Consider the following 26,062-nt stretch of genomic DNA (forward strand, 5'->3'; position numbering starts at 1 on the left):
GGTTACCCTGGAACAATAACCTAAGATATGAAGAAGTCAATACCTGTAGAAAAGGAATTTTAGTAGTTTGACACTACTACTGGATTAAGGATATCAAGTTACCTTTCATCTGTCCGTCATTCACTGTTTTTCTTTGTTCGTAAACTTTAATGCGACACTTTTACTGTGCGTCGTTTATTTATTAAGCTTTATTTACCAGGTAGGTAGACTGGTACAGGGACTGTTTTCGGTACCGGAGTCATTCAGTAGTGGCAATTTCACATACACAAAACAGCTTATAATATACAGTTTTTACAGCTGTAAGCATAGTAACAAGGCTTGTAAACGTGAACAAACCGAAGAAACAAGTTTACACACATTCTAGAAATTCTTGAAATGTAACAGTTGTGTATGTCCATGGCTTTAGAAGTAGACAGTTGATTCTGTGGGTGTAGGCGTTAATATTCCAGCAAAGAGTAAGAATGACTTACAACTGTAACACATTTCTTCTGTCTTTTGTCGTGTATGCATTTTTACACTTAGTGTTATGTATGGGTTTGATTGATGTGTGAGCATACTTCATCAGATCACTTGCTTTGTTTTGAAATATGACAGACCTCTGAAAGAGAGATTACTGTGCACTGTTTTGCATACATCTTAGCCTGTACTTTGATTCTTCCATCACACAGTAGTATGTGTATATGTTTATAAATAACATATAAATTGCTTGTGTCTGAGCCTTATGACTCTGGTATTGAATGAAAAGGGTCTTTGGACCAGCTTACCTACACAAGTTAGCAAATGAAATTAAATACATTTGCTTATCTAAAATAGTCTGGTAGCTTTGTTTGAAAAGCTGAGTAATGTTTTTTTAAAGGACTTTTGTATCCTGGGGGATGAATTGCCATGCAGATTATTGTAGCCTCTAAACAAATTTTCACTAAGAGACTTATATAATTGATATTGAATGGTGGTGGAACAAATGAGTGTGTCCTCATTTGTAGCTCTGAATAAATAGGTAATGGACCTTGTATGTATTACTACAAGTGAGTACTTCAGATGTTGGTGATGGCTATTGTAGTGATTGAAATTTGTTTTAACTTATTTTCAGTATTCTCCATAGTGTCCAAAAGTAGACATTTTATTTGTCATAATTTGTACTGGTGTTGTGCAAGAAGTTTAGTACAGTTACGAGTAGACGGTAGTAGTAAAGCATGGAGGTGAGCATGTTAATCACTACTCACCTGGCCTGTAAAGTAAGGAAATGGGTGAATTTGTTTACAGTTTTGAGCTGTGTGTTTGTTTACTATGTAGTCAGTATGGAAAGAAAAGGATAGTTGCTGATCAAAGATTAGATTGTGGAATTTTTGCTTGGTAAATGAGGGGCTTGATTGTATTACCATGGGGGGGGGGGTGGAGTTTTAGAGAGTGGGTGTTTGCAGGTTTCCTAAAGTTTCAGAAGTCATAGAGGAGGACTTGCCACAGTTGACCAGAAGCCGATCAGCTACTACTTCCAAAGTAGGGAGAAATTTTCCATTCTTATTTTACATACTGTCTTTGAATGTATCAAATGATTGAGACAAAGATAATGTCTGCATAAATTGTGTAGTTGATGTAAGTGAGGCCTTTAGCCAGGTTAAGGGTATTGACCTGAGAAAGTATTTGGGAACTCCCAGTTTGAAATGTGTCATTCTTTGAGATGCATGTCTGATAGATGAGAGGCAGTTGTATTCTAGTTTACTTCTTCATGTCCTACCTGGGTCAGTATCGAGCAGCTGTCTTTGATTTATTGGTTTGAATGTTGTCATGGTGTCAGTGAAACGTGTATCATTAAGCTGCTGTTTTTCCATGGCTTTGTGTATTTGATTTCTCTGTGTGTAAATAGCTATCATTGTGTTGGGTCCTGGTCTGAAGTCACTTTACCTGCTGTCTAGACAGCCGTAGTTACTGGTAAGAGCTGATTGTGTAGTAACTTATCTAGATTTTAGCATGTGATGAGTGAAATGACTCTAAAGTCTGAGAGTGTGCTTGGTGAGGAGACCAGGTAAGCTTCCTGTGGTATCAAGTTAAAGATGTGGGTTAGTTATTTAAAGGACAACATTGGGATTCTATTAAGTGCTCAATTTATTTCTGTCCTTTTTCTCCCTATTTACTGTCCTCGCTATGATTTGAACAACAATACAGCATTTAAATATTTTAAATGGACTGTTTCTCAACAGCACCTTACTGTACTGTGGTAGTTTCACTTTCAAAAAAACTTTTATCCAGCCTTTGAAAAGCTTGCTGCAGTCTCCAATTCATTGATGTCATCAAGACCAGTGAATACAGGGAAGCTTTCTGATCAGTTCCTGCTCCAAACTGATATCACCATGACCATCTTAAAAACCCATCCATGCTGTGATGTCACAGCTTCCAGTCCTTCCCCTACCCGTACAGAAAGTAAAGGCTAGAATAAGGAAAGAGTACTGCGGTGGTGGTGCTGCGGTAGCGTTGTCTTCTCACAGTAAGACGCTGTCTGGTTCGATTCTCAGCTAGAGCATCTCTACGTGGAGACGTGTGAATGGGCGTACCTTCGTTGAAGGTTGTGCGTCAGGGCTGGTAACTCGGCATGTAAAAATCAACTACCAATCATTAGTGGACCAGAGTTCCGCTGTGGCGACCCCTAACCAGGAAAAGCCGAAAGACGCAACAACATGAGTCAAGTGGTAACCACTCAAATTACCCTTGGCAGTTTGACAGTTAGGGAAGTTAGGAGTGAAGGGAGATGGGAGATGAGTCAAATTAGTACAATTCAGGTTTCACAAAAGACTGCAGTGTGGCTTTTCTAAAAAGAAGCAGCAGTACAAAGCACTTTGAAAGTTTGTTCTGTGGCATTTACACTGTGTTTTTAAGTAGCCATTGAACGGTAAACCTGACTGAAAGACAGCACTGTATGCATGTAAAATCAATGCAGTGACAGGAGTTTTAGGAAGAAAAAGGCCTGCGTGATCTGTTGTGTTTTTTTTTTTTTTTTGTTCTAGAAAAGTACTACATTGTGAGATACCTAGCGGTGAGTAAACAATTAGAATTACTTCAAGATAACAGAACCCATGTGGTCAGACTCAGAAATTGCATATAAAATATTTAAAAAACTGTAAATAGTCCCAGAGTGGTGTTTAAAATGTAGGAAATGTCAAACCATGACGGAATAAGCATGTTTTCTTGAGTCTGTGGATGCTGTTCTCCATAACTTAAGTAGAGTGAATTGAAGCCCTTTTTATGAATTTGGAGTTCAGTCTCTGTAGGCTTTTACAGTATCCAGCTTTTGCAGAGATTTCATACCTTTCTGGCAGTAACAGTTATGGCTCTACAGTTGAAACTGGGGTTATTTTAGGGTTGAAGTGGTTTGAGCTAGGGGTTGGCTGAGGTTAAACTCTTACATAGTGTGGAAAATCAGGAGCCATTTCAAAATATGAAGGGTATGATATTTGTAGGTGAAATATATATATATATATATATATATATATATATATATATATATATATATATATATATATATATATATATATATATATATATATTTTTTTTAAATGCGCATAAGCTATGTCTCCATGTTGATTGAAATTGTAGTCCGCATGCCCGTACACTCTTGAGCACGCCCTTCCTCTCTGTTCCTGTCTGTCTCACTTGCACCCTTGCTCTTGCTCGCACCCTTTCTCTCTCTCTCTCTCACTCGTGCCCTTGCTTGTGTGCTTTGTCGCACTCGCACCCTTGCTCACGCTCTCCTGTCTCGAGTGCACACACACACTCTGTTTTGCTCACACACACTCACATTCTCTCTCTCTTGCTTGCGATCTGTCTCGCTCTCGCTTGCGTCCTTGTGAGCGCTCTCTTGCTTGCGCACTTGCACGTGCTCTGTCTCGCTCGCAACCTCGCGCTCCCTCTGTGTGTGTCGCACCCTCACTACACTAAAATTAAAATAAAACAAAGACCTCAACATCCGAAGATTTATTGCGGAATAGTAGAAGCAGCAATAATAGCAAAGCTTTCGAATAGAAACTCTTTTTTCCCCAATGCATTTTGGTTTTATTTTTGTGTTTTTTACTCTTGGAACACTTTGGCATCCAGGAGACCTTCTTGTTTTGATCAGTCTCCTTCACACCAGTCCTCCATCTCTCTTGTCTCAGTCGCACCTGTTTTTCTCTCTGTCTGTCTTGCGCACGCCCTTTCTGTCTCTCTATCCGTGCTCACTCACTGTCTTGCTGTCGGTCATTCACTCTGTCTCACTCACTAATTTTTTCTCTGTCTCACACATTTTCACTGCCTATGTACCTTCTCTCTTTCTCTCTTGCTTATTCGCTCATACATACTCACTCTCTCTCCCTCATTCACTCTTTTTTTTTTTTTTTTTTTTTCCCCTCTCTCTCTGTCGCTCATTTAGTCCCTCTGTCTCTCGTTGTCATTCACTATTGCTCATTCTCTTTCATTCACTCTTGCTTGCTTGTACTCCCACTCGCTCACTCTGTCGCTAGTCCATATGCAGACTCTCTCTCTGCCTCTCTAGCTCATACTTGCATGCACTCTCCCACCATCACACACACTCTTGCTCACTTACTGTCCTCTGTCACTTGCACCAACTTTTTTTCTTGCACTTGCAGTCTCTCTCAAGCTCGTACTCTCTTGTTCATACACTTGCTCGCACTCTCGTTCACTCATACTTTGTCTTGCACTCTTGCTCACTCACTCACTCATACTGTCTCTCTTGTTCATTCTCTCGCATGCTTATATTCTTGTTCATACACTGTCTCTCACTTACACTCTTGCTCGCTCACTGACTCTCTCTCACTAATGCTTGCTGAGTCCATCTGTCTTGCATTCTAAAAATCATACTCTGTCTCTCTCTTGCACTGTATGGCTTGCTCACTCATACTGTCTCTGTCGCTCACTCACTCATAGTCTCTGTTGCTCGCTTGTAGTCTGTTCACTCATACTCACTCTCTTGTACTCTTGCTTGCTCACTCATTCATGCTGTCTCTCTTGTGTGCTCTTGCTTGCTCACAGGTACTTACTCATTCTCTCGCTCACTCATACTCTTTTATTCTCACTCTCTCTTGCTCCCTCCTCCTCCCTCTCACTGTCTTGCTCACTCATACTCATTCTCTCTTACTCCATTTCTCATTTTCACTGTTTCGCTCATACTTGATCTTATTCTCTCTCTCGCTCACTCATAATCTTGCTTACTCATACTCTTGTTCTCATTTTCTCACTCGCTCACTGTTTTCTCACACTGTCTTACTTGTACTCACGGTCTCTCGTCACTCTCTGTGTGTCTCGCTTACTCGTACCCACTTTTGCTCACTAGTACTCATGTTCTCACTCGTATTCCTACTCTTGTTCTGTCTCGCTCTTTTTCTCTTGATCTCTCCCTCATACTCTCTCTCTCCACTTGTACTCTCACTCTTGCCCGCTGTACTCGTACTCGCTCTTGCCCGCTGTACTCGTACTCACTCTTGCCCGCTGTACTCGTGCTCACTCTTGCCCGCTGTACTCGTGCTCACTCTTGCCCGCTGTACTCGTGCTCACTCTTGCCCGCTGTACTCGTGGCTTTCTTGCCCTGTTTCGTGCTCGCGCTCTTGCCGCTGTACTTGCTTGCCTCTGCTCGTGCTCTTGCCCGCTCTGCTCTGCTCGTGCTCTTGCCCGCTCTGCTCTGCTCGTGCTCTTGCCCGCTCTGCTCGCGCTCTTGCCCGCTCTGCTCGCGCTCTTGCCCGCTCTGCTCTGCTCGCGCTCTTGCCCGCTCTGCTCTGCTCGCGCTCTTGCCCGCTCTGCTCTGCTCGCGCTCTTGCCCGCTCTGCTCGCGCTCTTGCCCGCTCTGCTAGCACTCGCGCTCTTGCCTGCTCTGCTCGTGCTCTTGCCCGCTCTGCCCACGCTCTTGCCCACCCTCACGCTCTTGCCCACTCTGCCCACCCTCACGCTCTTGCCCGCTCTGCCCGCACTCACTCTTTCTGTCTCTTGCTCCACTCGGTCTCACGTTCTGTCTTTCTGTTGCACTCGCTCTTGCTCACTTGCCTCGTACTCGCTCTTGCTCACTTGACTCGTAATCACACACACGCATTCTCTCTCTCACTCTCTCTCTCACACACACATACTTTCTCTCTGTCACTCGTACTCTGTCTGTGAGGCAAACACCTTAACCATTATATCAACCCGTTTCACGTCGTGCTTGCTAATGCTCTCACGCTCACTCAGTTTTGCTCATGCTCACTGTTTGTTGCTCGAGTATCATGTTTCAACCATAGTTAAGAAATCCTTCTGTCTGGCCTATTTAATTTCCAGGAGAATATTTTCAAGGTCCAAAGAAGTCCTATTATCACTGTACTTTTCCCATATTGGACCCTTCATTGAATACATTGCCCCCTTTTGTATGTACAAATCCAGGCATATTTCTCAGTTGGAAAGATTCCAAAAATTTTTAACAGGGAAAAGTTTTACTCCATAGCCTAATGGTTGCTTTAGCATTACCTATGTCTTCCTTTGAAAGGTACTTGATGCTTTGCCATCAGGTTTCGCCAGATGGTATGAAAGCAAAACTTCTGGATGCTCCCTTATATAAACCAGATAATTTTTTGGTACTGCTGTGGTTGACCTTTTCAAGACCATACATGATCAAGGTAAGGTAATGAAAGATTTGAAACAGATTTTATTTCTGTCGCCTATCTCAATTTCAGAGGAACTATCCCAGTAAGACTGCTTTTTTGCATAGACTGCCTAGACAATCTTCCAAAGGTAAAATGTCTCCCAGGTGTGTTTTACTGATAAGCCTACTGATAAGCCTACTGAAATACCCAGGCCACAGCTGCAGTTTTGTCTGGGAAAGACTGCTTCTATCTGAATGTCAGCCCTCCCTTCTTCTCAGCCAGGTTCCCTTGTCCCTAAGGCTCTCTTTCTCTCCCAGTTTGGCAGGTGATTATCGCAGACTTCAGGGTCCTCTCTATTATTCAACATGGTTACTTTATGACCTGGAAAACCCTTCTGTCTCTCTTTAGTGTTCCCCAACCCTCTGCAGAACAGCTTCTTCATTTTCCAGGAGTTTTGCAGGCCCTGTTGGACCAGGGTACCATTCAACCAGTTCTGCAGACAGAGAAGTGTTTGGACCTTTATTCCAGGATATTTCTGGTCCCCAGAAAGGAGGGGTCTTGGAGTCTTGTCCTATATCTTTCTTTTCTGAACACCTTTTGTCATAGTGCCTTCTTTTCAAATATTCTCTCTTCAGGCTATGTTTCCTCTGTTGCTCCCCAAGGCCTTTTTGGTTTCCCTGGATCTGAAGGGCACTTAATTTCACACCCCACACCCTATCCACCCTCTTACAGGAAATATTTGTGTTTTTTTTTTTTGTGTGTTCCCCTCATTTTCATTTCTCTTCTTGCCATGTGGGCTTTCGACAGCCCCAAGGGTGTTCACCAAATGTTTTGCCGTTGTAGTTGCCTTTTGCAATCTTCAGAGCATTCGAATATTTCCTTGTTTAGATTACCTCTTGCTTTCAGGTTCCATCCATTCCAAGCTGGCACAGAATCTTCATTTTACCCAGTTTCTGCTGTACAGCCTGGGGTTCACTGTCAACCAAGTCCACTTTAATTCCATCTCTGGACCATATTTTCTTGGGTTGTTCCAGTGCCGGCATGTCTTCCTGCCTCCAAGGATTTCTGCTTCAGAAATGTATTTCCTATTCCTGCTTCTCCTGTTCCCTCTTCTAGCCAAATAGTGGGAAATGAAACCTAGAGCACTAAGAAACTACTGGTCCAGGCCTCATATGATGAAGTTTCAGTCGTACCTAAAGTCGGTCCAGCTTCAGTTGCACCCTCTAGATCATTTTATTCCTCTGCACCTTTGTTTGAAATTGGAATTTCACTGATGGATTCAGCAGCTGTCTCTAAATTCAGGTGTCCCTTTCCACACTCCAGCTGTTTCAGGAACTCTTCACATAAGCATCAGAGCTGGGATGCGGAACCACTTCAGGCACCCCGAAGGTACAGAGCCTTTGGTCCCCTAAGCAGAGGATGGATCACATCAAGGAAATGTGAGCTCTCATTCTGGGCCTTCAAGCTTTCCATGTGGTCTGGGTCCTGGGTCCCATGAAGGTTTTTATGGACAACACCACAGTTGTGTGGTACTTCAGAAAACAAGGGGGCACGATGTCCTACCTTCTTTGCAGACTATACTTTCAAGCATGGGAAATGGCTGATCTGCAGGTCATATTACAGACCAACTGTATACCCTCAGAGGTCAGTCTTATGGCAGATTCTCTCAGCAGGTCCAGGACACAGCCTCGCAAATGGATGCTTCACAGGGATGTGTTACTAGACATAGTTCATTGGTGGGGTATTCCTCATGTAGATCTTTTTGCCTCCCTTTTGAACAGGCAACTCCCTCAATTCCGAGTCCCAAGTCCTTTGGCTTGGAAGGTGGACACCATGTCTTTTCCTCAAAAAAATTGTTCCTGTATGCTCCTCTTCCTCATCTTCCCAATATTCCTTCACAAAATTGAGAAGGACAATTTAAAAATCTTGTTGGTGACTCCCATTTGGCTCAGACAGCACTGGCTCCCCCTCTTATTCTGTCTGGCCATGGGCAGTCGTAGGTTATCTCACTGCATGGATTTTATCACACAGAACAAAGGCACCCTCCGTCAACCTCACCTATCTACTTTTTAACTGACACGTTGGATGATAGGGTTTTGATTTCCTTCTGACACCAGTTTTCTAAGGATGTGCTTAGGGTCCTGCAGGAGGCCAGGAAACTCAGTACCAGAAAATTGGATATGTCCAAATTGAAGAGATTTTCAGTTTGGTGTTTTAGACATCCCCAGGACCCTTTTTCAGTGAGGGTCCCCTTGGTTCTTTCATTCCTGTGTGAACTACTCCATGCCGGCTTGGCATATTCTTCATTGAAAGCCCACTTGTCAGCCGTTTGTGCTTGTCTGCCACTTACTCCTCCTTTTGGCCTCTAAGATTGAGGTCATGCAGTTTCTTAAAGGTGTCCTTCATAATCAACCCCCAAGATGGTTGCTTTAACTTTTGCCATAGGGGAATCTGAACTACAGGACTTTAATGGCTCTCTCTCCTCTCTTGGTTTTTCATATATGTAGGGTGTCTGTCCTTATGACTCGTTGTTCTGTACCCAAGGTGGTTAATGAGCTATTCCTTGATCTAAGCCCTAACTTTGAAAGGACTTCTGTCTATACACACTGAGCAGAGTGGAGGAGGGGTGTTGACTACAACTCTGATCTCAGATATATAAGTATTTTGTTTTTTTGCTTATTTATTCTGATTATTGTTTCTAGCAATTTATATGTAGCACTTTTTATTGTCTGCTGCATAGTTTTTACTGCACTTTATTGCTATCTGCAGCATAGTTTTTACTGCATGTTATTGCTATTAACTAATCTGTACGGGTAACTGACTTGTTTGCAGTTAAAAGCATTCTGTAGAGTCTGTTTGGGTTTACTATCGAAATTGCGATCGCCCATCGTCGAAACCACTAACGCGAACTCCGAACAGCGACTGTTGGGATGTCGAAGACTGATATTACGAAATGCAAAATCTTGTCCCCCGTTGGACCCATGGTAGCACTTGTTTTGTGGTGTAGCGGTCGGAAATGTCGACGTTCAGTGTTTTAGCTCGATATCTTGAGGACTTGGCATTACAGCTTTCGTATAAAGGAGTCGACAGTGTGTACATTCGATGATGGGCGATCGCAATTTCGATAGTAAACCGTCTCTTTGTTCCTTTATCTGTTTTAAAAACTTTCATTTTGTGGCTTTCTGTAGTGTTTACTGTCCTAAAGAGTGTAGGCTAATAGCTTTAGTATATACTTGGTGGCTTTGGAGTTGCCCGCCCCTACTGTAAATTTGATCTGGGACACTCCCCCCAGTCTAGTGTCATTAGCTCATTCTACCTAATACAGAGAGAACATCTGAGAAGGCCTTCTGTTCCTCCTTTCTCCCTTTCAAAAAAAAAAAAACAAAATTGCCTGAATCTCCTTGTGTTCTGACTGTGCTTCTCAGACATTTTGAAAATAGAGTATATTTTAGAGCATTTATTTTAACTGTATTTGCCTTATTATTGCTACAACTAAAGTGCTGTAGGTTGCACTGCATCTGAATTGTTTGTGTGTTTTAGCTGCTTTTCTGTATATATAGACTTCTCTGTATATTTAGACTTGCTACTTATTCTGCTGTATTACTGCCTCTTAAATCGTTTTTCAGTTGTGCACTTGCCTTGCTTCATTTAAAAAGTTTTAAATTGCTAATTTTGTAGAGTTTTAATTGCATTTACTGTTTAACACACGTGTGTGTGTGTGTGTGTGTGTGTGTGTGTGTGTGTGTGTGTGTGTGTGTGTGGTTCTAGCCTTTTCTGTGTTTATTTACTGTATTATTGCATTGTTTAGTCTGTTTTTAACAAAAAAAAAAAATACTAACTTGTTTGCCCGTTTCCCACCTTTCCTAGCCAGTCCAGATCCCAGGCTTTGCTTGTCTCAGGACTTTATTTTCTGTGTTCAGAGCTATCCCGACCTTGCTATGGTAGAGGGAAGTCCTGCTTACCAGTGAGCAAGGAGAAAATTACAGTCAGTTGCTCGGTGCCAGACTGGGCATATATAACGCATGCACTCAAGCACTCCTACACAACAACAACGCCATTCCTTATGATGTCCATGCTGGGAGTGATGACTTGAGATGTACCTCCCTGACCAGTATGTGAAAGAGACATGGAAGAGCTCTCAGATCATGTGGCCCAGACACCCATGACCTCACCTGGAGTAGCAACCTGCCTTCGCCTCCAATGATGGTACAGTATATGACAAAATGATTGAAATCATTGACGGGGCTGGGTTGCTTCGTCATTCATCTGTGGGATCCAGTATATGTCTGCCTGGGAAGACAAACCACTATGCTTAGCCAGAGATGGTCTGAGATGGTCTGCACTGTCACCCAGGTTACTGACTGACTGATCAGCTCTTGCCACCCTGTGCCTTTTTTTTTAGCAAGGCTAAAGCCAAAAATCACCACTATAACCATACATTGCATTCAAAATCTGGATGATGATGCTACTCGATGTTGTAGTCTAAACTCAATGCACTCTCTCGAGGCACTCCTAAAAATGGAGAACATCGATATCTGTGCAGTAACGGAGAACATCGATATCTGTGCAGTAACTGAGACCTGGTTCAAGGCTGCAGAGAGCACCCCTGAAATACCAGGCTACAACACTTGGCCACAAAACCAAGACCGAAACACTAAAGGTGGAGGAGTGTCCATATTCACCAAGGATATTCACACCTCCAGGCTAGTTGACCAACACAATGCATCTGAAATTCTCCAGGTGCAAATAACACTAGGTAAGGCTGCACTCCAAATTGTAGCTTGCTACAGATCCCCCACCATGCCTCAAGATTCTCACTACACCTTTCTAAACATACTGGAAAATATTAAGATACAACCAAACACCCTAATACTGGGTGATTTAGACTACCCTGCCATTAACTGGGAAAACTACTCGGGTACCAACTACTTTTCCCAACGGTTCTTGGAATTCATAAATTCCAATGCCCTGGATCAACTAATCCATTGTCCCTCCAGGGGCTCCAATATCCTAGACCTGGTCATTACCAACATGGGAGATAGATGCTCCACACCAGTGGTCACCTCCTCATTGGTCAGGTCTGACCATAAGCAAATCACCCTTGACATCCACGTCCCACCCCTACCCCCCAGTGAGGAAACCACCTTAGAAAACTTCTCCAAAGCCAACTTCATGCTACTGAAGTCAGAAGTGACCAACTTCACGACACCCATGCAGACGGGATCTGAAAGTTCGACTGCAGAATCCTACACTAAGGCACTGTACGAACATATCCACTCGTGCATGAATCGTGCCACCCCAAATAGAACCAAGATGCTCTCCTCCAAAAAAAATCTGGTGGTCCCCTGCTATAAACAAACTATACAACAGAAGGAAGAAACTGTTGCAGAAAAGAGGAAAATCCCAGGATGCAAAAAAACTCCTTCACCAGCCTCAGTAAGAAGCCGAGATCCCTCAAAATCTTAAAGCTCGTTACGAAAATAAAATTGCCAAAGATTCCAAAGACAACCACATGGCACTCTATAGTTATGTCAAGAATCTAAATGGCAATGCTCAGATCTGCTCTGAGCTACAACAGAATGGCATTAAATATACTGATCCCAAGGATATTGCCAATATTCTGGCAGATCGATTTAGTGCCAACTTCAACCCCCCCCCTTTCAACACCAAAGGATTCCAAATTACAGTAATCATGGCCACAACAGGTAGAAACCGCACACTCCAAAGCTAAGAATACAGCATCCATGGGACCAAAGGACATCCCAGGCTGTGTACTACATGAACTACAAAATGAACTGGCACCTCACCTAAGTGTCATGTTTAATCATAGCTTCACCTCAGGCTTCGTGCCCACTGAGTGGCGCACAACTACAGTTATCCCACTCCAGAAGGGGGATCCACTTTGGATCCTGGGAACTACCGTCCCATCAGTCTGACAAGCCTGATCTGCAAGGGCATGGAACACATTATGGAATTTATAAACAAAGACATTGGCAACCTTCAAACACTGGACCCCACCCAGTTTGGGTTTGTGAAAGGCCGATCTTGTCTCCTGAAACTGATTGACTTCTTTGAGTTAGTCTCCAGAGCTGTGGACGAGGGTAAGGCGGTCCACACAGCCTATCTGGACCTCACCAAGGCCTTCAACACCATTCCCCACTCTGGAATCCTAGATAAACTTATTAAGCTGGGCATAAATCCATACATCACTCGATGGGTTGCCAACTGGCTTATTGACAGAACCCAGACTGTAAAAGTAGCCAACTCCAAATCCAGCTCCAGACAAGTGACAAGTGGAGTACCTCAGGGTTCAGTCCTGGGACCACTCTTGCTTGGCATCTACTTCTCTGAAGTACAGGCCAACACTAAGGGACTCTGCAGTCATCTGCAAAATGTGTTAGCCAAACTGGGAGCCATTATTGAATCCCCAAATGATGTGGATATTCTACAAAAGGGCCTTACAGAAACAGATGCTGGGTGCCAGAGCCATGGGCTCAAGCTTAATGCCAAGAAGTGTATAGTTATCCCCTCTGGAAAAAAACGTACCCATGAATTACCACAAAGGTGGCAGTACACTAAACATCGAAAGTGTGATGAGAGACTTGGGGACACAGGTGGACAGTGGTCTCACTTTCGATAACCACATCACATCACCACAACAGTCAGGAAATCCTATGTGGCACACCTCATCACTAAGGGCTTTTCATCCATTATAGAGTATAATGCCCCGTTTGGTATGTACCTCACAATACATCTGTAACAGCTGGAAAGGCCACAGAAATACCTCACTAAAGAATCACAGGCCTAAAGCAGATGCCATATGCTGACAGTCTTTTAAAAAAAAAAAAAAACCTCCAGCTGTACTCTGGCATATCATCTACTCAAGAGGCGATCTCTGCTTAACATACTAGGCCATGTCAAACCCTGTGCTGTTGGACATGCTCCACTTAAAGAAATCCCAATCCCTCAGAGCCACATGCTCCAGGGATCTAAACCTTGTCATCACAATGAACAAAACATGCTGGAGGGATAGGTTCCTGACCCAGAGACTCCCCATACTCTGGAATAGACTTCCCATACATGTCAAGCAGAGCGCCTCCTTGGCCCTCTTCAAAAGGAACCTTGATTGGATGGAAGATAGGAAATTCACCCCAGGGATCATGTCAGTCGCCCTGCTAGACAGGGGTCCGGAGAAGTAAATATTGTGGGAAGAAATATCCAGGGAATTGTTATGGCCAGGCTTGTATAGGCCCCAGGGTCGATAGCCTAGTACCAGCCTATGAACCTATCCAGCATCCTTTTTTCCACTCAACAGTCTGCTAGTGAGAAGGTTCTGCATATTTTGGATTTGCATAGACAGCTCCGATATTTAGACAAAACAAAGGCCGTTTGTAAATCTGAGTTTGTTTCTTTTCATACCAGGACATTGGTTTTGGCAGTTTGTAAGCAACCCATCTCCAATTTCCAAGATTATTTCTTTTTATTGTTCTTTTCATAGTAAACAATTGTATGCTTCATGAGGGCTTATTCTGTTAGAGCAGTAGCCTCTACAGGAGTTTTCTTCAAAGGGTTGGATACCAACTCCGTCCCTGAAAGCTGCTACTGGATCTTCCTACTGGATCTTTGCTTCACACTTTACAAAACCTTATAAATTGGATGTCATTTCCTTTGTCCGAGCAGGTTTTCCCAGGACTATCCTGCATGTGTTTTTGGTGGGCTGTTAGTTGCTTTCCAACTCCCTGCCTTCACTGTAGCTTTAGTACTCTCCTAAAGGTGATGAATATTGCAACAGTGATATGGGAGGACGTAGTACAGTTGTGTAAAATCTTACAAAAGTAGATGTCCTTTTCACACAGTATTCACTCCCTCTCTCCATGGGTGGTGGTTTTAGTCTGGCCAAGAAGTTCCTCTCTGCTTTCTATATTTCTTTTTTGTGGATGGACATGTCCCCCTTTCCACTCAGGGAACATCATAGGGAGTGTACATACATCACCTTTATGGCATGCCTTTGCATGGGGAGCGTACGTCTGATGTATGACACTACCTAGATAATTAAGGCTTTGGTATGCCAGCTGAATTTCTTGTCAGGAGATCCCAGAGGTGATGAATACTGCAACAGTGAAAAGAAAGACCTTGCCTGTTCTAATAAGATTTTATACAACTGTACTTTCTGCTCCCAGATTTCTCCATCTGTTCATAAAGTCAACCTAGTCGTGCACTATTTGATTGCTATAGCTTTGCAAATTATCTGATAGGTCTTTGCAATTGCTAGGATTGTTTTAACGCATTTTATCATTCCTAACTTTTCACAAGCTGGGTGACCAAAACATTAGGTTAATTAACTTTATGGTATGAAATGGGATGTTGTAAGTTTTGTTTTTACATTCACATAGTGCCACCTAGTGACGAGAATGTATTAATTTTTTTGGAGTGCTCTTCAGAGCCTTATAGTTTCAGTGCTTTAAAAATAACTGCAGAAAAATACAGTACTCCCCATATCTTAACATTTTTGCCTATTCATTTTCAGAATTTATTTCAAATGGTACACTTTTGTAAACAATATGGTGAGTTTCTCTTAATCCAGTTGTGCCATAAAATTATATATGCCATCTCCTTGTTCATTGTTGGTGTTTGTGGAATGCATGAGTTTCTCTTAATCCAGTTGTGCCATAAAATTATATATGCCATCTCCTTGTTCATTGTTGGTGTTTGTGGAATGCATGATGGGTTTGATTCACTCAATGGTAGGGTCAGTCTCTCAGTAACTTGATTAGTTTTCTTAAAATTATAGGAGTTGATGAGTCTTACTTTAACCTTATTGTTACTTGTAGATTTCTAGTTGGAATGTCTGTTTATTTGCTCCCATCTAAGAAATGCAGTGGAGGTGGAAAGAGTTTGTTCAGTGTCCTAACCCCTTTTGATGAGAAGAAAAGCAGGACTAGGTCCCACATATTCCCTTCTAAATGGGGAGACACTGAATCCCTTGGATCAGTGCCATGATCTAAGCCAACCTCTGAAGCCAGTGTGTTTTTTGGCGTGTGTTTAGATGCCATCCTTATGTTCAGGAAAGATCTCATCTCATTAACTGCAGAGGATTTATCAGGGCATCTACAAAACCCAGCCATATCTTCTCTATCACAAGGAGAGAGCAGAAATGTTTAGTATCATTGTTTTTGACCGATATCTTTACAAAGTCCAGAATAATTGCAAGAGCCCTGGATGTACTACCTCACACTGTTGATCATCAGCCCCTCCTGGTCAATTGACCAATTCATTCCCCCCACCACCAGAGCAAGGATCAGCTGGGAGAGTCCATCATTCAGACAGCCATCATAGGTGATGTGACTTTTTCCTTTTGTGATGCCCTATCCTCTGCATGCACCTGTCTAAGCACCAAGGAGGGAGTGTGCAACTGGCTGCTGCAAAGGATGTCCTCTCCCTTCACAAGGGGTGTTTTCTCTCAAGTAGGCCCATGCCTTTCTGCTCAAGTAATGGTCTCCTTGGCCTCTCTTAGGGAAGTTGCACTATCCACTGTACCCCCAAGTACATATATTCCTCCCACCCAAGATTGGTGAAAAGTTCATTTCCTTTCACGTCTTCTTTGTTAGGGCATGTAATTGAATCTCGGTCACGTGAGTCACAGGACATTTCATGTGCCATGGAGTTTGGCTACAACCTTGGATATACTTAATGACTTTGGTGATCTCTTGGTCCCTGCTCCAGAGATGCAGGAGTAAGGAGATTGTGACTCTCTTCTCACACAATTTTGTGAGTGGAGACATATAACTAGAAGAATTAATAAGGTATGTTTTATACTAACACTTTTAATTTGCAAAACTTTTTCTTGCCCTATTCTTAAGTTTGTAAAATAGTAACTAAATTACTAGTACCCATTACTTGCATGCAATTGAAAGGACCATTTTGTAATTTCACATCTTCATAAAAAAAAGTACCTAAATTTAAGTTTTAGTAAGTCAAAAAATGTTAACGCTCCATCTTGAATAATCTTGTGAGCTAATCCATGGGCTATGAAGTATAAATGAACAAAATATAAAATAAAAATTATTTTAAGAGAGTCTGCACACCCGTCTTACTTGTCCCTCCATATAGGAGCTTTGCTGCCACATTCCCCTTAGTAAATGTAGTAACTTTGATGTTCTTTTACTGAGGAGTAAGTGGGCGATTGGTTTTGCTTCAGTGTGAGATAAAGGGGCCTCACCCCTGTTTTGAAAAGAGCAAATATAGGAGCAATATTTAAATTGTATCTTTTTTCCAGTTGTTGTTGTGTCTTTCGGCTTTTCCTGGTTAGGGGTCGCCACAGCGGAACTCCTGTCCGCTAATGATTGGCAGTAGATTTTTATGTGCCGCGTTGCTGACGCACAGCCTTCAACGAAGGTACGCCCATTCACTATTGAAATAGTTGTAATATCTGTAATTTCCATTTCATTTGTAGACTTGCATGAATACAAATGCAGTTTTCTGTGCCATACCTAAATTAATCCTAGCTTGTCCAGCCACTTTTCATATGCCTTTTTTTCTGTCCCTTTCACCATCCTGAACAACCATCCTCAGCACCTGTTATAACAGTTTGTTCCCTTTCATTATTTGTTCTCTAGAAATTGATGCCATATTCCAACCATGCATTTACCAGCAATCCATAAGAGTGGCAGTACTACTTGCATTTAGAGTCTGTTCCTTTTTTTTTCTTCTGCCCCTGGTGATTCATTCCAGTTGTGACTATTATTCCTAAGTATTTCCATGCATATTTTATGCTATACTTCTCTCAAATCTGCACAGTATACCTGGTTTGTTACTGCCTTGGTGCAGGACCTTTCATTTCTTAACGCTGAATTTCAGTAGCAAGGACAGCAATGATACATTTGTGTTTGACACTCAAGACATTTGATCTCTGTAGTGTGAGTAGATATTAACCTTCAGCTCTTACACGCACCATACATCACACAAATTCTCCCCACACAATGTAGGGAATACACATGACGTACAGACGCAAACACTCAGAACTTCTTTGCCAGCGAGTACTTGTATTAATTGCAAGAGGCACTCCAGTACTGAGAGAAGCGGATAAAAAAGATAATGTTAAATTTTGTAGCAGTAGGTGGATTGGACCCTCTAAATTGGCCCTAGGTGTGAGTCTGTACCTCGTGTGTGTGCCTTCTGTGGAAGGTTGGGCGCCGGGCTGGCAACTCGACACTGTAAAACTCCACTGCCAATCATGAGCGGGCAGGTGATCCACTGTGGCGACCCCTAACCGGGAAAAGCCGAAAGAAGTGTGAGTAGCTATTTTTATATTGCCATTTCTTCAAAATCCAGTTGTGTGAGCTGGTGAAATGCATGGGGAAGTTTCCCCTGCAAAATTGGGTTTTCATATTTTTTCAGTGTTTCACTTTTAACACTTCATGTATTGCTAGCACATTAATGTTAGCTTTTTGAGTGTCGGATATTGGAGTTTTAGTTATGCAGCCTAAATTTCTTCTGTTGCTTATTACTTCTGATAGCTGCAAAGTCCTTTGGGTATAACATTGCATAGGCACATGTATCATAATAAATTGAAATTCGTTTTTTCATGTTCTTTGTTTTGCATTAATTTTATGTGCATTATTAGGTTCTGGTTGAAAATGTGTCCTTTTTTGGATCAGCTGACATGCATGCATTTATAGTCACTTAGCACACAACAGACAGAATGACTTCATTAAAGGCTTGTTTACTTTTTCCTTTCCACAGTATGCCTGGACTCAGCTGTAGATTTTATCAACACAAATTTCCAGAGGTGGAGGATGTTGTGATGGTGAATGTACGCTCCATTGCAGAAATGGGTGCCTATGTCAGCCTTCTAGAATACAACAATATCGAGGGCATGATCCTACTAAGTGAGCTCTCCAGGAGGCGTATTAGATCCATCAACAAGCTTATTCGTATTGGTAGGAATGAATGTGTTGTGGTGATCAGAGTTGACAAAGAGAAAGGTAAGGGTGTACTAAAATGGAGGTAGTACTCGAAAAGGGTGATATCCTTGACCTTCCTATTTTCTGTTGAAGTACTGCAGCTTCAAGGTGGGCAATGAAATTCTGGAATTAGCTGATGAAAGATGTTGTTTGTGTTGTGTGTAGGTTAGCAGTAAGCATGTCAGTGCTGCATTTTGTTGGGGATTTTTCCATTTCTCTAAATGCTGTTACAGGCTAGGGCAGTCCAGTGGTAAAACTGTTAAGAATCAAGTGCTGTGAAGCAGCAACTCTTCAGATCAGTTCTCAGCTGGGTCACGTGCTGTTTAGAGTCCACTTTTTCTTCCTTTGTTTGTGTGGGTTTTGCTGGGTGCTTTCTTTTTTTCCAGCATCCTATGGAGTGTTAGTTTATTTTCCAAATTGCCAATAGGTGTATGCAGTTGTGCATTCTTCAGTGGGCTGGTACTCTGTGTAGTATGAGATTGGTGTACTTACACTGCTTGAGTGCCAGGATTGGCTTTTGCTCCTCTTGTTTGGTTCATTGAGCTACTGAAACAAGGATGAATGTTGCAAATTGAGATAAGTAACCCTAATTCAACAGAGCTGCGTAAGTCCACCAATAACTGTCATTTTGCCAAGTGTTCTGTTGAATGTACAGGGAGCCTACAACTTGAATCATAAATGTGTTTTACGTTGCTTTTCAGCCGTGGGTTACTGGATTGTTCATGGTGAATTTTATTAACCAGTTGTGAAATTCGTATTTTCTTTAAGTACGTTGTTGTGAAATGACATCTCTACCATTTACTAGTAAGGGTATAACTAGCTAAATGCTGGTTTCTTTTTTCATCTGTAAAATGAGTCTCATGAGCTTGGTGGTTAGCCAGATTGGCTTACTGTGATAAATAGGTAAGTAAAGTAATTTAAAAAAGGTATTTTTATCTCCGGCTATTGCTGTTATCCACAGAGCTATAAATTATGGCTGCAGGTGAACATGCTTGATGAGTTATTTTAGAAAGCAGGTGGATGTTAAAATAAGGACCCGTTCCTGGGGATTTGAGGACCCCCCCCTCCCCCTCCAAAAAAAAGAGGAGGGAGAGAAAAAAGTTGGGCTCATTTCTGAGGGCTTTTTCCCTTTCTCAGACTCTAAAGTTTTGACATCTGGACATGCTCACAACTTCATTGTATTGCTATTAAAGCATTCATTTCCAGCTAGCCCTGTAACCCTCATTGCCTCAAGTGTCTAAAATTCCGATCTTTGGAACTCTTCTAAAAAATGATTGCATAAAAACAGGGCAACTAATGGAGCCATCGCATAACAGCTGGTCCAGGTTTTTCTTGTGTTGCTACCTCCCTAGGGATGTATTGTGTGCAGTTATGTCAGTGTTAGAACATAACTGCATGCTGCCTTGCAACAGCAGTTTGCTTTGAGACAGCTGTTTGTATCTTGTTTATTTTTGGTAGATTCTTTCTGGCACTAGCCTGTACCATTTTTGTAGCATAATAAATTGTGGTGGACTCATCCCATGCATTCTACCACTGTCTTCCTTTGCCATCCAATGCCATCCTCCACCCCAGTGGCCATCCCTCTACCTGGAATGCTGGACAGGCACGTATTACTGGTGGCAGAGGCAAATACTTTGCTCTCTTCTGGCAGGTTCATTCTTCTGCTGGGTTGCCATGTTAATAAGGACAGCTTTGTCTGTAGTCTATTGGACTGGAAATTAGCTGTGCAGTGTTTTAATTTTCCCTGATGTCTGTTTTAGAAATTCTCTGAGTTAAAATTTATTATATTACTGTTAATAGTTTAGCATGCTATTCAGAAGCTGACAGTCGTATATGTGTGTGTGCGTGTGTGTGAGACGCACACAAATATGTCTGGGTTACAATTACAAGATCAAGATTCTGAAGCTTAATCAGAGCAAGTAATTAGAAAACTGCCTTTTGGAATCTGAAAGACTGGCAATGAATCTCTGACCTTGTTTTCCCCCTTACACACCCATGTTATCACTTGTCGGGTTTTTGGGGTTTGAGGTATTGGCTAGTACTGTGTAATTTTGGAATTCCCTGTTTCAGTGGTATGTCTGATTGCACTAACCAAGCTTCCGAGTTTCGACTTTGTAATTGTGTGTGTGTGTGTGTGTGTGTGTGTGTGTGTGTGTGTGTGTGTGTGTATGTATGTATATATGCAAGTTATGTAATAAGATCTTCTAACCAAAAAGATCACAGGTCTAAAGGCCATGAGCTACAAAGAGAAGTCTGTAAGCTGTATCCTGTTATTCAATGCCTTGTAGACTTTTGAGGGGAGATTTCTTTTGCTTATCACTCCATTATAGACCTCATTGCCCTGGACCTGTTCTGTGCCAGGCCAACCTGGGATCTAAATATTAATCAACAGATAAATAAAACACACTAGAGGGGACAGATTTATAACCCATCCCCTCCCAATCCTCTAGAATAAAGTTACTCTGGATGTTAAGTAATACAGTTCACTAGCTTCCATTAGACGTAATCTACATTACTCAATGGTTGTCCACAAATTTACTCTGTGACTGATGTAGCCCACTTGGAAAAAGTAGGTATGGCTTGAAGGAGGGTACTGGTAAGAAGTTAATTGTCATATAAGTCATGGTGGCCCTGGAATTTCTATGAGTGTAAGTAGTAGTAAATACTGTGATGTATACTGAACAGATATTAACAAACAGCCTAGCCTGTTGTGAAGCACTGAGGGGAGGGTGCTGTTTGTTGTAATTTCTGCAAGTGTCTGCAGTCCAGCAGCCCTTTGAGATTTTCCCACCCCATTAAGTAGTTCATCCACCACCTCCTGCACTTCTTGACCAGTGTGTGCAATTAACCAAGTGCATCAGGCTTCTCTTCCACAGATCTTTCACTTGCAGAGATGCCCAGAAAGAAAATGTGAATTGTATAGGGGCTCTGTAAAATTATAAGCGACAGCTTTCATCAGATGTCGATGAAGAGAAGGTGCTTGATCTTCCCTGTACTCCACCTGATGTCAGTAAATTTGTTTGAGGTCCTAAAACTGTGTCAGAGAAAGGGGCTGGCCCACCTAATCCACTAGAAAGCTCCAGAAGATGTATAAAATAGCAGAACATCCTCCATTGATGGACCCTTCCAGGATTTAGCTTCCTATTTGTGAGCATGGCCTCATACCATGATTACTGTTCCTAAACATGAAGAACATCCATTCTGCCCACTTGAGGAATATAAGCTATGGGTAGAGACTCCCAAACCAAACATTGCAGTTTTAAAGAGAAATTATCCCCCTCAGTCTCCAGCTGTCCCATTTCCCAGGTCACTATTCACATTAAGACTGTTTAGATGAAGCACAGTGTACCATTAAGGAGAGATTGGACCCTGGAAGGCATAGATTATAGTAACGTATAATGCAGAGGATGGGTCTGCCAGAGCAGCAAGCTTCAGCTTTGCTGTGCACCAACTTTTCTGGTTTCTTCTTATTGAATTTACAGGTAACTTAAATGCACAGACTTCCGTTTAAGGGGCCTCCCACTATTTGTTCCTGCAGTTGAGTGCTCTCTGTTTTTATGTAAAGGTGCTGTAACAGTTTGTATATTTGCGATAAGGAGACAGAAGTACTGCTAGAATCATGTCCATGTTGACTGCTCAACTTACAAGAGGAAGTCGCATCATGTGATTACCAAGTGCATTCTCAAGGTGTCAGTTTCTTTAGTAAAAGTTCCATCTATTTTTAATGAACCTCCTTTATAGTGTATACATTTTTTCATGCATTGTCAGGTATTTGTGTTAAAATGCAGTTTATTACTTTTACATCATATTTCACTTATGCAAGGACATTTCCAGTATTAATTTGTCATTCGGTTGATGCTTCGTTTCATATATTGTAGTAAATATAAAACTGAAACACTTTATTTGTAAGTTTTTGTGTAGCATTTATTTCATAAGAGTCTTCAGTATTTTACAGTTTTTGTAATTGAGCATCTTGCTGGCTTGTAATTCTAATTCTTTTAGTCTGCCATATTTTGAATATTGAGGGGAGTCCATTGTTTACTTTCACTGTTGATACATTTAGAACTGTGCTGTGAATGGCACCTTGAGGCAGTCCTTCAGGATGATTTAGAGTTTCTGTCCACTTCTGGAAATACCTCCTGTAGACAACAACTGTTCTGTTCCTTTAGAAATTTTCAGATACACCTCTTAGCTGGAGGATTCTTGAGTGTAGGTAGCACTTGTACTCAATCTCTTTGGGACATACTAACTTTGAACAGATGACTGGCTTCTCTGCAACTTGCGCCTCTTAATAACCCTCTCTTTTTTTTCTAAGTGCTTTTTATGTGGAGCGTTGCTGCACTGTCTTTTTGTACCCCCCCCCCCCCCCAATGATGGGCATCTTACTGGATTTTTGTATAAACTGGTTTGTTTTCAGTGTCTCATTTATAGTAAAGAGGTGACCCTTCAGTAGTGAACAGACTGTAGGTATATACCTAGAGGGGAAGTATTTCTGGAGTTAGGAAGGCTAAATACATTTCCAGGTGGTAAGAGTAAATGTTCTGAACTTGCTTCATCACATACTTTTTTTACAATCTGAAAAATCACCAGCTGCTCTAAAAGTCTATTGTACTTCATGCTTAACATATTGTGCACAGTCTGACACCACTACATTGACTGTATGTGTCTCAGGTTTCTCGAGCAATACTGGTGGATGGGTGGGCACTCAGTTTTCCATAGATCCAAATACTATGTGGGAGGGAAGAAGTATTCAAATAGCTTATACAACTGACAGTAGCAGTGAAAGAGGAGGGGTAGGGGCTTTGGTAGTCAGATTACCGTAAGGGGTGGAAATGGCAACACTGGCTATTTAAACCCACAACAGGAGCAGAAGAGAGAGAGTTAGGGATAAAATGCAGCAAGATATTCACTTGTCTGGTGTAGATACTCGGCTAGATTATTTTGTTTAAAGATAAGTCAACAATAGATAAAATGCACAGTGCTGTGTAGAAGAGCTGTGCAATTAAGAAGAAAATCTGTAATAAACCAGTTCAAATTAGACACCCTGGCCTGTAAAGTTCAAACCATACTCCAATTTGTAGGTATGTATTCACTGCTGGGGACTACTTGGCTGGTTTCAACAAAACTGATTTAACTAAGGAACAAAATTAATTTGATTACTGTTAAAAATTGGAAAGTTAACTGTTAGAGATACTTGAAAACTCTTTGTTTTAAGTCCACTTTAAAAGTACAGACTTGCATTTTGTATTGTAGTACTGTTGACACACCAATGCTGTGTGCTAAAAACAGGTAATTTTCAACAGTCATGTCTAAGGGTCAGCTCCCAGTGATTTCTCCTGTCTACCTGATGAATCTGGGCATCTTGGGGCAATGCAGCAATTGCCTCATGTACACAGACAACCCTCTCCTCCTTCCACCCAACACTACAACCTGTGAGAGATGCACTTTTATATAGCCAAACTGGAAGCAACGCTCTCTTCACCCAAGACTGGACTAGACAGTCCAGAGGAGAAGGTAAACATTTGCACCACACCACACTCCTCACATAGTCCCTCAAAACCTACACCACCAAAACACACACACAGAAACACAAAACACACACCTACATTCACGGTGGCTCTCAATAAAAACCTGCCCAAGCATCAGGGACATCCAAAGCATAAACTCAAGCAAACTCCACCCCCCAACACAACCCAAATGACACATAGCCCACAAACTCAGTGTGCCACTCGACCACAGCCCATAAGGCATAACAACGTACCCAACACTCTAGTCATAGGTGACTCTAGTCAGGCACACTGATGTTCCACTCACTAGACTAAACAAGGAGAAAGTTACTGCCAGGATCCGCCACATAACGCATGCACTCAGGTCACTCCACAATAAGTACAAATATGACACTGTCATTGTCCATGTTGGTGTGATTGACCTGAGACATACCTCCCTGGACTACATGAAAAGAGACCTGGAGGAGCTCTCCGATCTTGTATCCCAGGCAGGTATGACCCTAACCCTGAGTAGCATCCTGCCATCACCCAGAATGATACCACAGTACAAGGACAAAATGATTGACTTCAACAATTGGCTAAGCTTCTGGTGTTATTCTAAGGGGATCCAGTATTTGTCTGCCTGGGATGACATGATCGACAGTCCACTATGCTTTGCCAGAGATGGCCTGCACCTGTCGCCCATAGGATTCCAGATACTGGCTAAGGCTATTGCCACCCCTATAGTGCCCTTTTTAGGCAAGGTTCAAATGACAAATTCACCACCATAACGGGTACAAGCAAGCAAAATCTGAGGGTAATGCTATTCAGTGCTAGAAGTCTAAACCTCAAAATGCACTCACTCGAGGCACTCCTTAAAATGGAGAACATTGACATCTGTGCAGTGACGGAGACCTGGTTCAAAGCTCCAGAGAGCACCCCTGCATTACCAGGCTTCAATTCATACCACACCTTTCGGACACCCAACCCAGAAAGAAGCACTAAAGGCGGAGGCGTGTCCATATTCATTAAGGATATTTACATCTCCAGGCTAGTTGCACAGCATAATGCATCCGAGATTATCTAAGTGCATCTAACTCTGAGCAAGACCGCAATCCAAATTGTAGCTTGCTACAGACCCCCCACCATGCCCCAGGATTCACACTCCTCATTTCTTGATACACTGGAAAGTATTAGGAATGCAACACCCTAATAATTGGCGATTTCAACTACCCCACCATTAACTGGGAAAACTACTCGTGTACCAACTCTCTTGCTCAACGTTTTCTAGAATTCATAAATTCCAACGCCTTGGATCAACTTATTCACACCCCCACCAGGGGCGGCAATATCCTAGACCTGGTCATTACCAACATGGGAAACCGATGTTCCACACCAGAGGTCAATTCCTCGTTGGTCAGATCCGACCACAAGCTAATCAGCCTAGACGTCCACATCCCACCCCAAGCCCCAATTAGGGAAACCATCGTAAAAAACTTCTCCAAAGCCAACTTCACACTTCTTAAGACAGAAGTGGCAAACATCATGACACCCATGCAGACGGACAATAGAGGTCTGACTGCCGAATCCTATACAAATGCACTTTATAAGCACTTACGAGTGCATGGATCATGCTATCCCTAACGGAACCAAGATGTTATCCTCCAAAAAAAGGAAGCCAATCTGGTGGTCCTCTGCCATAAACAAACTCTACAACATTATATCAGTCATTGTACATGCTGGCGTGAATGACCTGAGACGTACCTCCCTCAACTACATGAAAAGAGACATAGAGGAGCTCTCTGATCATGTAGCCCAGGTCGGTATGACCCTGACCTTGAGCAGCATCTTACCCTCACCTAGAATTATGCCACAGTATAAAGACAAAATGATCGATTTTAACAATTGGCTAAAATTTTGGTGTCATTCAAAGGGGATCCAGTGTCTGTCAGCCTGGGTGACATGCTCGACAACCACGTTGCTTCGCTAGGGACGGCTTGCACCTGTCACCCCTGGGCTT

General features: G+C 42.3%; 1 protein-coding gene across 1 annotated transcript in view; it reads left to right on the plus strand.

Moving 5' to 3' along the window:
• Nucleotides 1-26,062, plus strand: part of EIF2S1 (eukaryotic translation initiation factor 2 subunit alpha) — a 344,364-nt gene that overhangs the window by 32,250 nt on the left and 286,052 nt on the right. The window contains exon 2 of the mRNA XM_044073507.1: nucleotides 18,336-18,577. Within this exon, the coding sequence (XP_043929442.1) occupies nucleotides 18,337-18,577 (241 nt within the window). The 5' untranslated portion in view covers nucleotide 18,336. The remainder of the gene's footprint in view (nucleotides 1-18,335; nucleotides 18,578-26,062) is intronic.

Source organism: Protopterus annectens, chromosome 6.part0 (genome assembly GCF_019279795.1).
Source record: "Protopterus annectens isolate FY-2018-M chromosome 6.part0, PAN1.0, whole genome shotgun sequence".
Classification (NCBI taxonomy): domain Eukaryota; kingdom Metazoa; phylum Chordata; order Ceratodontiformes; family Protopteridae; genus Protopterus; species Protopterus annectens.